The 15,717-nt window shown below is 40.6% G+C and overlaps 1 protein-coding gene and 1 non-coding gene across 2 annotated transcripts; one reads left to right on the top strand and one right to left on the bottom strand.

Annotated features, from left to right (window-relative positions):
• Positions 1-948: 948 nt before the first annotated feature.
• On the top strand, positions 949-4,462 carry LOC146626349 (uncharacterized). The gene is made up of 5 exons (XM_085360473.1): positions 949-1,240; positions 1,531-1,659; positions 3,623-3,814; positions 4,078-4,204; positions 4,354-4,462. Exons 1-5 carry the CDS (start codon positions 949-951, stop codon positions 4,460-4,462), a joined length of 849 nt encoding a protein of 282 aa, XP_085216599.1.
• On the bottom strand, positions 1,987-2,080 carry trnai-uau (transfer RNA isoleucine (anticodon UAU)). The gene is made up of 2 exons: positions 2,043-2,080; positions 1,987-2,022 (listed from the first exon to the last, which is right to left on the bottom strand). It is a non-coding gene; the product is annotated as a tRNA-Ile (tRNA).
• Positions 4,463-15,717: the final 11,255 nt, after the last annotated feature.

Below are 15,717 nucleotides of genomic sequence, written 5' to 3'. Positions count from 1 at the left end.
TCCTTCCCACTGTCGCCAAATGCTTGCTCATAGGAGAGCTTTTGATTGTTGGAGTTTTCTCTGTATTATTGTAGAGTCTTTACCTTACAATATTTAAACTTCCTTGGGTGTTTTAGCGCTGTAAAAACCAGAATTGAATTGAAAGAACTCTTAAATTGCCACACACAGGTCTGTTATAATGCGTTTTGTATGTGATAACAAAAGCAAATCTTTTAATGAGATTATTTTCATATTTACTTCAGTAAAATTATGATAAGTAAACTTTATTTACATTTATTCAAAGAAAGCCTAAAGTTTAAAATAAACACATATTAAAGCACTCTGGGGATGCAGCAAATGGAACCCTGACTTTTGGGGCAGGTAAATATACCTTCCAACTTCAGTGCATTGCATTTAAACGCTTAGTTTTCCAGTAATGTGGAGGAACAGTGCTTAGCTGGAATAGTTCCAGCAAGCCATTGCTTTTAGCCTCTGTTTCCATCTTCTAACATCTCTTATGATCACACTTTTCCTTTCAGCATATGACCTGCACATGCTCCAAGCTAGTGGCATTTGCATGGATTACGGACGTTTGGATCCTCATTTGTTTGTGCACACTGTTTACTTCATTTCAGCGGAGCTATCAGCCATGCTGACGTTTGTGCAAAGCTGCTATGAGCCCTCTGAGGTGAGAATGGACAGATGATGAAAATATTTCCATCTGATGAGTCTGTTTTTGAAACATTCAGAAGGTGGACTAATTCTTTTTACAGAAGAAATGTTTGTCTTCAAGCAGCTCTCCCCGATCTCTGAGAAAAACCAGAAGGGGAAGTCTGGAACCTAACCTTGCCACAGGCTGGCTTGAATTTGGATTAGGATCGTGGGTTTGAGCTGCGTTCTCTGTGGATTTTCTTTTGTTTTTACACCTCCATCGGTTTGAGGACTATATATTCAGATCTCTGTCCCAGGATGGAGAATCAAATCCTGGACATGGTGTCTGATCAGAATTTAGAGGAGCTTCCAAACATGGAGCCAGACGCAGGCGAGATGCAAAAGCCAGAGGAGGAGCAGCAGGACGAAGCTGACCCTGATCCCCAACCTGAATCTAGTCAGGAGACAATGCAGACGAGAAGCGGCCCTCCACCGCTGGCTGTCATTGAGTTCCGCATTCAGCAGCTTCAGAACCGCCGTTTCCTCCTGCAGAAGATGAGGGAATTTACCAAAAAGTCAGAGCAAAAGATGGACAGCGCTCCAAAGCAAAGTGAGTCAGATTAAAAAAACCCGACAGTTGGTGGTTGTTCCTATAAAAGGAAACCATTGTTAGGGTGCATGTTGACATATATTCATCAGCAGTTGACTTAAACAGCAACTTTACTTCATACACAAAAAGCTAAGAATCTAAAACTAGTGTGGCTGTAACTTACAGCCGATTCTGTGACTTGTGTTAGCTCATAAAACAAGCAATCTAATGCAGTAATCACTGAGTTAATGGACCAAGCAGCTTACTGTGCGTCAGTTTAACCTTTGGGGTACTTTGTGTGATGTCATCAGCAAACATTGAGGATGACGATGACAGCGAAGACGAGCTGGAGACCATTCAGAAAGAGCTGAATGTGCTGCTGCTTAAAAAGGAGGAGCTGTCGAAAGAGGAAGAGACTGCCACACCCACAGAAAACGGAGGTACGCTTAATTTCCACACTTTCTCATCTCACCTTTTTTGTTTTTGTTTTTTATTTAAAGCACCCTGAAATCAAATTTGAATATTAATGATCAAGAAACTGACACCAAAGCCTTTTGCTTGCCACTTTCAGTCATTATGCAAATGTACTGTTTATAAGGCTGGGAAACGTTTTCTCACTTGGATGACTGACGAAACGTCCCTCCCAGTGAAAACATTCGTTCCAGATGAACAGAATCAACTTTTTTGGGAGGCGGCCTTCAGCAATTTTTTTTAAATCCAATGTTATTTGCACAAAATCACAACAACCTTTGCCTGTCATAAGTTTGTGCTCCAGGTGAGGCTCGAACTCACAACCTCGGCATCACTCTGCAGGTTACTGTCTTATAAGTACCGCGCGCTGACCGATTGCGCCACTGGAGCCCCTGTAAGCTTTTCTTGAGGTATAGACTTGATGGCTTTCTGAAGGTCTTTCAACGCTTTTCTTTGGACATTGGCTGCTTTTTCATTCATTTTTAGCCCAGTTCTTTTTATTTGACCATTTCTATAAGAAAGAAGTCACTTAATACTAACACATCAAACATTCAAGTATAAAAAGACACCTAACTATAACAGACAACTTAGTACAGAACCAATTCAAAACAGGATCTTTAGGGACTTTGTTACTAGTACATAAGTCATTCCTATTACTTTACTTGAATCTGCAGAAAATAACAAAAAGCTTGGGCTATCTCTTTTGGTGTGCAGTGCGCATTTAAAAGATTTGAAACAACTGGAGATGTCTTCGACAAAAGAAGATGTGGCATGGGTAAAAACTATCCACAGGAAATGAACGGTAACTGGAAGAAACAGAAAAGAATTTGAGCCTGAGAGATAGATTTGACCCTTCACTTGATCAGAAAAAGAAGAGAAACAGGGAGAAAAGGCTGAGATATGGCAAATTACACAAGGACTGGACTGGAAATGAAAGCTATTGGGTGTTTTGGAGTGATGAATCTTTGAAGTCATCATAAATATTATTGAAGCAGCTTAGGATCATCTTGACAGAAAACAGAACAAAGAAGAGCTTTGAATTTCCTTCAAGAAACCTGGAGGACTATTCCTGAAGACTACTTAAAAAAATGAAATGAAAGCTGCTTAGAAGAAGGTTGTGCTGAAGAATAAAGGCACTCATGCCAAAGACTGACTTTCAAGCTCATTAAAATGAGCTCGCCATACTCTGTTTTTGCCTCATATACATGGTTATTTGCATGTTTCAGTAAATCATTGCTTTAATTTCCCATTTTGCAAAATATAAAGAAATTAGCGGTGGCTCAAGACTTTTGCACAGTATATTCAGAATTCCTTACATATTTATATCTTCAAAATTGGGTAACTCACAGGAAGCGAGAGGCACACGGATGTATAATTAGTACTGAAAACCACAGATGAAAAATGTTGGATTAAACTGTCCCTTTAGAAACGACTGCCCCTCCCCAAGCCTGGTTCTGCTGGACGTTTCTTCCTCTTAAAAGGGAGTTTTTTCTTCCCACTTTCATCAAAGTTCCTGCTCATAGAGGGTCATATGATTATTTTCTTTGTGTTATTTTAGGATCTTTACCTTACAATGTAAAGCGACTTGAGGCATATAAACAAAACTAAATTGAATGGATTTGAAAGTATGAAAACTTTCATACTGTTACCAGTTTATGAAGAAAATAATATTCTTTTCCCTTTGTGTGTCCGTCTGTGTTTAATATATAATGATACACTGTCAGATTTTCATGTTAAACATATTAAAATAATCAGTGAAAGTGATGTAAAGGTAATCTGAAATGGAGATAATGGCATTTTAGGGGAGGGGCTTCATAGAGTAATGCGTTCATGGCTGAAGTGAAATAGACAGAATGAGATTTTCTTTTAAACATGGCCCATTTAAAGCTAAAGTTTGAACTGCTTTTGTTTTATTCTTTTTTAATCACCAAGTTCATCAAGCAGACCCCAGTTTTTATAAAAATGAAACACCCTGGGGAGGGATCTACATGCTGCCGCCTGCAGAGGTGACCCAGGAGGAGAGCATAGAACCCGAAGACCCCGAAGACCCTGAAGAACCTGTAGAACCTGTAGAAACTGAACCTGAAATACCAATAGAAACACCAGAAGATGACATCGCTCCAGGTGTGTTACACTTTTCCTCTACGACACAAACTAGTGTTTATATATGTCGACACATGGTTCCCTCTTTCTTTGAATATTGTGTAACTTTTTGGACAGATATTGCTGCAATGAAATATTTCCTTGTATACTGAATGCATCTGTTTACTAGCTGTACTGTATGAACACGCCGACACCTGCATTTGAATAAAACCAGGGGGCTGTTTTTGGTTTTTAATTAAGCTCATTCCAGTTTTTCTCTCTTTTTGTCTCTTTCCCCGGCAAAGTTGAAACTCTGTGCAGAGACGCCGGGCTCACCCAGTGTCCGACCTGCAAAGAGCTCATCATCACACAAACCCAAAGGAAAGTGGGCGAGACAACTTGGTTAGCGTGCTGCTTGTGCTCCATGTTAGGGTACGTCTTCTACCTGACCAGGATGATGTCAAAAAATTCATTCGTTAAGAACGCATGCACATGATACAAGGCACACTGTAGCACTAACTAATAGCACCAAAAACAGTCGCCTCAGAATGATCTGTGACCTTTCCTTCTCTTTCTAACAGCTGTGTTGGCGGCTGCTGTATAATCCCTTTCTGCATGAAAAACTTCAAGGACGTTCTTCACCAGTGTCCACACTGTCAGTCCACAATACACACCTTCAAGCCATTCTGACAACAAGATTACTGGAGTAACAACAATACAATCCTCACTTCCTGCACTTGAGAGACTTTTCCTGCGTCTTGGAGCTGCTTGGGTCCAAACAGCCTTTGCTGCCCTGCAGTATTGCTGTCAAACTTTGACCTGCGAGCTGGAATAATATGGGACTGTGCACAACACCTGGAGAACTTTAGAACTTTTTTTTGGCATTAATGCTACATCTGTACTGTCCAAAGGCTCAGGATAGCAGAGCTGCTGTAAATAGTTCCTCTCCCTCTGAAAATCTGCTCATAATTCAGTGAGATATAGCTAAAGGATGTATGTTATCTGCTTATTCTATCTTCCAGTAAGCAGATGCAAATAGTGGTATTCAAATATTACTCCCTTCAACAGTTTGACGGCTACATGTTTGTTCCTCTTAGCCAGAAATAACTTTGAGCAAACTCAAATCTAGGATCAAGATCTTCATGCTGCTATTTTTTGATCAATTATCTGACCGGTTTCCTTGATGAAGTGTATTTGTTGTACATACAGTTCTGTACAGATGCAAATGATTCACGCAGTGCCACAACAGCTTCACAAAATGCTGTTTGCTATGAGATAATCACTCCAACTCAGTGACTGAATGATCTCCTATTACACCAGGCACTTGGTGATAGTAGGGAGGAAGAACCCTCTTTTATTGTGAAAAAGTATTTTCTCTGATTTCTTTTCTTTTTACACATATTTGTCACACAAGTAAATTTTAATAGTAGTCAAAAATAACCAGAATAATTACAAAATGCAAATTTTTTATGATTTCATTCAAAAAGGGAAAAGGGCTAACCCAACCAGGCTGGCACAATGTGAAAAACTGATTGCCCCCCAGTTTTTAAATCATAAATTAACTACATTTTTAGCTGATTTCAGTTTGTCTAGCTACACCGGAGGGCAGCACGGTGGCTGCCCTATGACAGCTGGGATAGGCTCCAGCACCCCCAGCGACCCTGAAAAGGATAAGCAAAAGCGAATGGATGGATGGATCGCTACACTGGATCACCACTGGAAAAGTGGTGAACCTTCCAAGGAGGTTCATGATTGAAAAATGGAATCCACTGCTGAGCAAAACGGGGGGCAAAAGGCTTCATCAAATGTTTTGATGATCCCCACGACTTTTGATGAAAAATTCTCTGGCTTGATGAGACAGGATTGGAGTCCCATTACATCTGACGCAAAACCATCACGGCATTTCATAAAACACCAAACCAACAGTCAAACATGGAGGTGTTGTGTGATGGTCCGGGGCTGCTTTGCTGCTTTGGGACCTGGATGACTTGCTGTAAGTGACGGAACCATGAATTCTGCTCCCAGGAGAATATCCCTCCATTAGTTTGTGCCCTGAAGCCTAAGCAGACTTGGTTTATGCAGCAGGACAATCGTAAATAAACCAGTAAGTCCACCTCTGAATGGCTCCAATTACTAGTAAGGACTCAAATCCAACTGACAGACTTTATACAGATCATAAAGAGGACATTAATGTTCAAAAATGTTCAAATATGGCTGAATAACAACAACTGTTCAAAGAAGAGTGGGCCAAAATTCCTCCACAGCGATGTGAAAGATTCATTACTAGTGATTACAAATGCTTTACTGCAGTTCTTGGTGCCAAGGGTGGCACAACCAGTCATTAGGTTTAGAGGTAATACTTTTTCACACAGGGCCAGGAAGGTTTGGATAACTTTTTATACCTTAATAAATTAAATAATCTTCTAAAAACTGAACTTTCTATATAGTTGGGTTATCTTCCTTGAATATTAAAATCTGTTTTTATGATCTGGAGCATGAATTGTGAGAAATATACAAAAAATAATAATATCAGGAAGTAAAAATACTTTTTATTGACGACACTATATACAATACTGTATATTGATGAAGCTGACCATCCGTGTGTGTGTTCATAATTGTTACTCTTGATGCAAACAAATGCACTTTGAAATCATCCACTTTGATACACCTGTTCAACTGCTTGTTAAGATATAGGAGATTTAATCGGCCAATCACATTGCAGAAACCCAATTCATTTAGCCCAGGGGTCGGCAACTCTGGGCACGCAAAGGGTTAACTGATGGCACGACCATATGTGCCCGATGATTTTTTTTTTTTTTAATTTCTGTAACAGTATAAACAATGAAAGGTGGAGGATTGACCAGGTGCTGGCAGATGTGTAAAAATGACTCAGTTGTTTGGTGGTGGCTATGGCGGAGCTTCCACAGAGGCCAGCAGGTGGATGAGGGAAAGGGGAGGCAGGAGGAGGAGTATCAGGTGAACTGAACTTCAGGTAAGAAGTTATGACCTGCAGTCTATCTGGGTCAGATATAAACCAAGTTTAGGTGTATAACTTGTACTGCGTGCTAGCTAGCATGATGGAGTTTATATACAGCTGGGTGGGTGCTTTGATGTTACTGATAGTGAACTTTATTTTATTCATAAGGTTAGTAGAGTTGCCAACCACCCCTTAAAAAACGGAATCGTCTCGTATTCAGAGAAAATATTACGCGTTTCGTATTTAGGTGAAAAGAAACACAGTTTGTCCCGGACTTCAGCTACAATGAAAAAGACACAAAGCTGGAGTTACTCTGTGTCTTTGCTGCACAGCTGCCTCTTCTACAGCTGTAAAGCTGCTGGTCATGATATTGGTTTGGATATGTGGTGAGAGGGAAACATGAGGATGAAACCAGGAGATGTTCTTACTGAACATCTCCGGGCCAGCGATGCACATCACAAATCACCTCGCATAGACACATTAGTTGTGCCACTTCTTGATGACGCTATCTTAGCTAATAACCCCAACTACCAGATTCAACTTGTAATTGGCTAAAAATAACTCGCCTACCGGTGAGAGGGACGTTGCTAGCTGTCAGTTTTTTCAAGCGATGTTGAAATTTCCACATTCCAACCAGAGGCGGAGCCAGACATTTGAAACACCCGGGGCTTAGCCCTAAAGGGTAGTATGCATGTGGGATTTTTTTTTTTTTTTTTTTTTGGGGGGGGGGGGGTTAGAAATGACTGAAAGATTGATAGGCTCTGTTTTGAGTTTTGTTCAAAAAAGAATGACTTCATATAGGGAAAAATATATATCACATATGCAGGACACCTTAAACTAGTTTTTTAATTAAGCAGCAAGGCAGAACAAAGTCGGGGCTGTATCAAGACACGAGGACTAAACCCCAATTCAACCATCCGGAATTAAAACAGGACTACAACAGTTCAAAATCAGGACTACTTAGGATTTAACCAAGACAGAACCAGAACCAGAATCAGAACTAGATGATAGTAGCACTAAAAATCATCATAGACCTGCACTACACTTATTTTTTTAATTCTACCAAAGTACACTATTTAGATTGAGAAAAGTTTATATAATTATTTAGCCTTGTTGTGCAAACAAGCCTGCATAACTTAATAAATGTAGAATTTGAAAAATAGCAAACCTAAAAAGAAACACTAGGTACAAGATACATGAGTACTTATGATACGGTGATACTTTTGGTAAACAACCATTTGACTAACATGTGTGTCTCACCTGCTCTTGTTCATCTCTGTTCTGTCCTCATTCTCCTCTCTCTCCCTCTTTGTGCTGACAATCATCAAATATACAGTTGAAACCAGATATTTACAAACTCTTCAGATCAAAACACAAACACTTTTTTAATTGTAACATCAAATCAGACTAAATGTTTATTTTTTTAGATTGATAAATATAAAAACATATTTGTTAACTTTAAGAGTAAAGAGAGAAACTATCTGTATTTCTTAATTGCAAATGGCACCAAATTGTATTCAACATTGAGCCACACTTATGGAGCTCCACAGTTGTCTTCCTGGTGTTTTGGTTGACATCTCTTGATTTTCCCATGTTACAGAAACAGGCTCTGTGTTTTGCCTTATATGCATCCACAGGTGTGCCACCAATTTACTCACATGGACTCTACTAACCTATCAGAAGCTTCTTCAGCTCAGAACAGAAACGTCTGGAGTTTCTTATTAATTAACAAACTTAGTGTACATGTACTCCTAAATTTGATCAAAGTGATAAAAATAGACAGCTCTGTCTCTCTTTATTCTGACATTTAACTAATTCAAAAGATATTTTCAATATTTATCTAAAAGTTTACTCTAAATTGATGTTGTACAGTAAAAATGTTTTGTGTTTTCTCCCTAAAGTGTATGTAAATATCTGGTTACAAATGTGAATATACTGCTGTGTACTGAAATCCCTCTCGTTTTGCATAGAAATATACTGAACAACATACAAAGCATAATACATAAAATAACATTTACCTGAGTTTTTTCTTTGAAAGAACCCTCTAATGTCCATTCTTATATTTCAGTACATAACTGAAACCGATTTAGTCGGGGAGGGTAAGCATCAGCACCACGGAAATACACGGATACATCTGTAGACTCGAGACAGAATGCATTTTCGGGACTTTCAGATGTATGGACCAATGTTTTATTTTCTGATCAAACCAGAAAGCTTTAATGAGCAGCTGGGTTTGTCTCGCATTAACTGGCTGGACACAGAGGACATCGAAATGCAGCTGATTGAACTGAAAAGCTCGAGTCTGTGGGGGTCAAAGTTTGCAGAACTACAGACGCAGCTGGTGCATAGCTGTGCGTGTTCATGGAGCTTGTATTTTCACCTGATGGACATCACTACCTGACAAGTTTAACTGTCTTCAGAACACTGCAGAGGCCTTATTGACAGTAGTTGGCTCTACATATCTGTGTGAGCAGATTTTCTCTCACGAGTGTCCTCAGGTAGCCGTCTGAATGCTGGACACTCGGAGACTTGTGTCTCTGAGTGGGAGACCAGAGATCAGAGTGTATTAACAAACATGCCATATTGGCTCAGTTTATTTTTCTTATCATTGTTGTGAGGAGACCATAAATAGCATTTGCATTTTCTGTTGTACAGTTCATTTGCTGTTATGGATAAAAAGTGTCTTTTTCTCTTTGCTCTTGAATGCTTTGCTTCTTATATTGATTTTTATGCTGATTTTTTCCCTTTTTTCCGTGTGAGCTTACCTGCGATAACTTCTGGACACTTGTAGATCATTAGGACTAGAGTGTTCTTAACAGAAACAGCAACATTTTATGGTTACCTTATCCTCAGCGCTCCGTGTGTCTGTGGCCTAGACACAGCTGAAGCCTGATTACAGCGTCTGGGCACCGAGCAGCCTCAATAGCCTGGAAAGGTGCTAACCGCTAGGCTAACTAGCAACAAGATGCCTTCCCTCTCCACAGATGACTACCACAGCCTCCTGCAGAAGATTGCAGTACTGGAGACAAAAATTCATCGCTTAGAAGTAAACGTGGAGGTAAATGGACTGTGTGGAAATGAAACAACCTTGCCTTTGATTCAAAACAATGGCGATGAGCAAGCTAGTACACAGCTAAGGAGCACAGATAACATGACCAAGAAAGTAGACTCTGTGCATTATTATAAATCCTCAAGTGATAATCCCCCCTTAGACTGTCTTGGTGCAAAACCAAGACATAAATCATGTCTCCTGGAAGGGGGAGGACGTATCACAGGCAGGGCACAGCGAGCTGAAATCTCTGAAACCGACTGGCCTTCACTTCCTACGAGACAGAGAAGCTCTTCTACCCCTATATACGGGAGGAAACAGGACTGGACAACCGTGAATAGGAAGGTTAACAGCAAACCTCCAAAACAACTGAATGTGAAACTGCAGAACAGATTTGCTCCACTATCAAAGGACCCTGGATCTATATCGGACAACCATCCATCTAAAAGCAGCGAAATAAGGTCTGAAAATCTGTTGAAAAGTGAAAGGCCACAGGGAAAGCTAAAGGCTAGGCCTGAAACTCTGATTGTGGGTGACTCTGCTGTAAAGGATGTACAAAGGATGTGCGGTAAGAACACTAAAGTCCTCTGCTTTCCTAACGATATGGTCAACAACCTGAAGGAGAGAATTCTTCAAATTGCAGATGAATATCCAACTGTGACAAACATTGTTCTGCATACAGGGTCAAACGATGTGTCCAAACAACAGTCGGAGGTTCTGAAACGGGACTTTACTGGATTATTAAATACTGTAAACTCTCTGAATGCAGCTGTATTCATCAGTGGACCTGTACCGCCGGTCAGAGGAGGAGACGAGAGATTCAGCAGGTTGTTTACACTGAATAAATGGCTTATATCAGCATGTGCTGACCACTCAGTGCATTTTATCGACAACTTTAATATTTTTTGGGAACGCAGGCATCTGTTCAAAGCAAATGGATTTAATTTTAACAAGTCAGGGGTGAAACTGTTCACCTCCAACTTGTTTTATTCCATACGTCATCCATCTGTGCTTGGTGCCAAGGCTGAGATAAACGAGGAGTTATCTCATAAAGAGGAACAAACAGTACTCCAAGAACAGACAAAGCCCAGCAGAAACCTTGAGGAGGAGCTCCATTTGCCCCCACCCGGGAAGAGCCTCAGAAAGGAGAGACATCCATGGCATCTGAGGAAGAGCCTCAGAAAGGAGAGACATCTAAGGCAAGAAGAGGGGTCCCTATTTGCCTCCAACTCTCTCAACAACACCAACGACCAGGACAAGGGACCACGACCTTCCCCAGTCCCCCAAACCCCTGACAGGCCATCACCCTCCTCCCCCTCCCTTTCTCCCTCCTCCCCACACCTGAAATTCACTGAGGAGATGATGGAGCGGGTCAATGCTGGGCTCAGATCTACCCCCCGTCCCAATCCCTTTTTGTCCCCCATAAACCCCCCACCAGAGCGGCCAAAGGTTCGCCATCGAGCCCCACCCTCAACAGAGCAATCGAAGTCACATTGCCCAGCCTCGCCCCCCTTAGTTCCTCTTCATGCCCTGTCTCCGCAGTCTGATATGTGATATGTGAAGGGTCCGGGCTGTGAGGATTATGGCAGTGATGACTTTTCCCAGGAGAAGCTGGGACCCTGTTTACTAGAAGGTTTTAAAATTTCTGTACTTTTAGGTGACAGGAGACATGTGGCCTGGTCAAAACACAGAGAGCTGCACTCTAAAAGATCTTTAAACATAGTAAACATACCTTGTGTGCCACAGACTGCTCCCAAACACGAGAGGACAAGTAATACCTCTAAAACACTTAAGTTGGCTTTATTAAACATTAGATCTCTAGCTGGGAAAACATTTTTAATTAATGATTTAATCACTGAGCACAGCCTTGATTTTATGTTTTTAACTGAAACTTGGTTGGACCAAAGTAACAGTGGAGCTGTTCTCATCGAGACGACCCCTCCTAACTACAGTTTTATCAGTGAGGTCAGGGCGAGCAGGAGAGGAGGAGGGGTTGCTGTCTTATTTAATGAATCATTTCAATGTAAGCAGCTATCTCCTGGAAGTTTTCAGTCTTTTGAATATGTGGCTTTACAGCTGAAGGCCCCATCCAAAGTTGTGTTTCTTAATGTTTACAGGCCTCCCAAATACTGCACAGACTTTTTTAATGACCTCAGTGAACTGCTGTCTGTGATCTGTGTTGATTTTGACTGTGTAATTATTGCTGGGGATTTTAACATTCATGTGGACAACCCTCAGGACAAAGGGACTAAAGACCTGAGTAACACTCTGGGCAACTTTGGGCTGACTCAGCATGTAACAGAGGCCACACATAATAGAGGACACACTCTTGACCTACTGATCTCCAAAGGCCTGAGCATTTCAAAGGTTACTGTGTCTGATGTGGGCCTGTCTGATCATTACTGTGTTTTCTTTGAAAGTAAAATCTCAGCCCGCACAAATATATCAACAACAGTGATCACAAAACGGTGTATAACTGAACACAGTAGTGCAATTTTTAACCAGGTCTTCCCATTAACACCTGACCTGCCCAGAGGGTCAGTCAATGAGCTCGTCAATAGCTTCAATGCTAACATGTTAAATGTAATGGACACTATTGCTCCCATTAAGGTGAAGGTTATCTCTGGAAGGAAAAAGTCTCCATGGAGAAACTCCACACTGGTGAAAAATGAAAAAAGAGAGTGTAGGAAAGCTGAGCGCAGATGGAGAAAAACAAACCTCCAGGTTCATTATGACATTTATAAAGAGAAACTTCACAATTATAATTTACAACTGAGGAGTGCAAGGAGGTCCTACTTCTCTGACATCATCACTAAAAACAGCCATAATGCTCGGGTCTTATTTTCTACAGTTGACAGGCTAACAAACCCCCCTGTGTCAGTGGCAGCTGAACTTCATTCGACCATGGCCTGCAATGACTTTGCCAAATTCTTCACTGAAAAAATCCAAAAAATTAGACAAGCAATTGGTACATCAACAGCAGATCCAGGATATGTACTGTGTCCACCAAAAAACTGTTTAAACACCATGAAACAGTTTCAACCTATTAACAGCAAAGACCTGGAGGACATCTTAGGTCAACTGAACTCCTCCTCCTGCTGTTTAGATGTCCTGCCAACAAGTTTTTTCAAAAAGGTCTCAAAGACTTTGGAGTCAGACCTGTTACAGATCGTCAACTTTTCTTTATTATCAGGTGTGTTTCCAGAATCACTAAAAACTGCTGTAATCAAACCTATACTGAAAAAGGACAATCTTGACAAGACACAAATGAACAACTACAGGCCGATCTCAAATCTCCCGTTTTTAAGTAAGATCATTGAAAAAGCAGTTTCCCAACAGCTCAGTTACTTCTTAAAACAGAATAATTGCTACGATGCCTTCCAGTCAGGTTTTAGACAGAACCACAGCACTGAAACCGCTCTGACCAAAGTGTTTAATGACATATGTCTGAATACAGACAGTGGAAAAATGTCAGTCCTAGTTTTACTGGATCTCAGTGCAGCATTTGATACAGTTGACCACAACATATTACTCAAACGACTGGAGAACTGGACAGGTCTTTCAGGAACTGTACTAAACTGGTTCAAAACATACGTAGAAAACAGGAAATACTTTGTATCAATAGGTAACTTCACATCTGAGCAGACAAGTATCACATGTGGAGTTCCCCAAGGTTCCATCTTGGGACCCCTTCTGTTTAACATCTACATGCTCCCACTGGCACAGATTATAAACAACAACAAAATAAACTATCACAGCTATGCAGATGACACACAAATATATATCACAATGTCACCAGGAGACCGAGGCCCTGTACAGGCTCTTGGTAAATGCCTTGAGGAAATCAATGACTGGTTGTGCCACAATTTTCTCCAGCTAAACAAAAACAAAACTGAGGTAATAGTCTTTGGCGCCAAAGAAAAACGATTACAGGTCACCAGAGAACTTCAATCTATACATCTAAAAACCACAAACCAGGCGAGAAATTTGGGTGTAGTGATGGATGCAGACCTAAACTTAGAAAAACACATTAAGACAATAACAAAGTCAGCTTACTATCACCTCAAGAATATATCAAGGATAAAAGATCTGATGTCTCAACAGGACCTGGAAAAACTAGTCCATGCATTCATCTTTAGTAGGCTTGATTACTGTAACAGCATCTTTACAGGTCTACCTAAAAAATCAGTCAGACAACTACAGCTCATTCAGAACTCTGCTGCTCGAGTCCTCACTAAGACCAAAAAAGTGGACCACATCAGTCCAGCTCTGAGGTCCTTACACTGGCTGCCTGTCCGTCAGAGGATAGACTTTAAAGTTCTGATGCTGGCCTATAAAGCTCTGAATGGTTTAGGACCAAAATACATCAATGACCTCCTGACCCAGTATGAACCATCCAGATCCCTCAGGTCATCTGGATCCGGTCTTTTATCAGTTCCCAGAGTCAGAACCAGACACGGAGAAGCTGCATTCAGCTTTTATGCTCCTTATATCTGGAACAAACTCCCAGAAAGCCTCAGATCAGCTGAAACACTCAGTTTATTTAAATCCAGGTTGAAGACTCACCTGTTCTCAGCTGCATTTGAATAAAGCACCAAATCCACACTTTAAGCTTAAATTTCAAAACTTACATTTAACTACTGATTTTATCTACTGTTCTGATTTTATCTGTTTTGATTTTATATACTGTTGTTTGTTTGTTAATTAGTTAGTTAGTTTATTTGCTTGTTTTATTCAATTTTAAATCATGCTTTTTATTTGTTCTTGTTTCTAATGTCTCTGTAAAGCACTTTGAATCACCTTGTTGTTGAATTGTGCTATACAAATAAACTTGCCTTGCCTTGCCTTGTTTCAAAATAGCTGATAACTATTCGCTGATAACTGCCAACATCTGCAAACAAATATAATTCTATAAAGTTCTATATAGTGTGTAACTGTTAATATAGAGCGTTATTGCTAATGCAATCATATGGCACATTGACTTCTGAGGAAAGTTTAGATGGCACTCATCATCAGAAAGGTCGCCGACCCCTGATTTAGCCAAACAGACATTTGGGGGGGGGGGGGGGGGGGGGGGGGGGGGAAACTGCTGAAGTTTAACCTGAGCACCAGAATGAGTTAGTAAGGTAAATGAGTGTGACGTAGTTGTTGGTGCCAGACAGGCTGATCTGAGTATCTGACAAACTGCTGACGAGCTGGGATTTTCCCCACACAACCATCATTAGTGTTCACAGACAAAATATTTTTCAATACAGAGAAAATATCCATTGAGCGTCATTTCTCTGGGTAAAATGCAATGACGTCATTTAAATGTCACAAAGCTCAAACAGGCTCTGTAAACATGACAGAGGTTACTGTCCTCAAACGGCCTTCACAGTCAGCAGATCTCAGTCCAACAGACCATCTTTGGGATGTGATGTAGAGTCAAATAGTTCAGATAATGTCGACAAATCTCAATATGGACCAAAAGGTTTTCACAGTACACCAAATCTTTATTGACACATAAAAGCATACAGTACTTATATACATCTTTTTGAGTATTTACAAAATAGAGAGCCCATGGATGTTACACATGTATAAAAATATGCATTACATCTATATAAATATGTACACAATGTGCAAAACATATGGCGTTACAAACAACAAGAGGCATGGCATGGGAGGCGGCGATAAAGAGAGGAGACTGGAACTACTAACAATGCGAAGCCTTAGTTTTTAACCTTTCAGCGTCAATCTGCGATTGAGGATGGAGCCTCTCAGTGCCTCATTTGTAAATTAAATATCCTCCACAGAGCTTTGTTCCACCAACAAATATACAGTGTTCACAGGATGATAAACAGTGCAGGTGAATAAAGAGAGCAGGAGCAGGCAGCTGAAGTCTAACAAGCAAACAGCAATGTTCAGAAAACCTGCAGGAAT

Source organism: Diplotaxodon limnothrissa, linkage group LG8 (assembly GCF_057381915.1).
Source record: "Diplotaxodon limnothrissa isolate DT_005_m linkage group LG8, D_limnothrissa_male_GT1.1, whole genome shotgun sequence".
Classification (NCBI taxonomy): domain Eukaryota; kingdom Metazoa; phylum Chordata; class Actinopteri; order Cichliformes; family Cichlidae; genus Diplotaxodon; species Diplotaxodon limnothrissa.
Note: the sequence above shows the minus strand (reverse complement) of the source record. Positions and strands in the feature narration are given on the sequence as shown.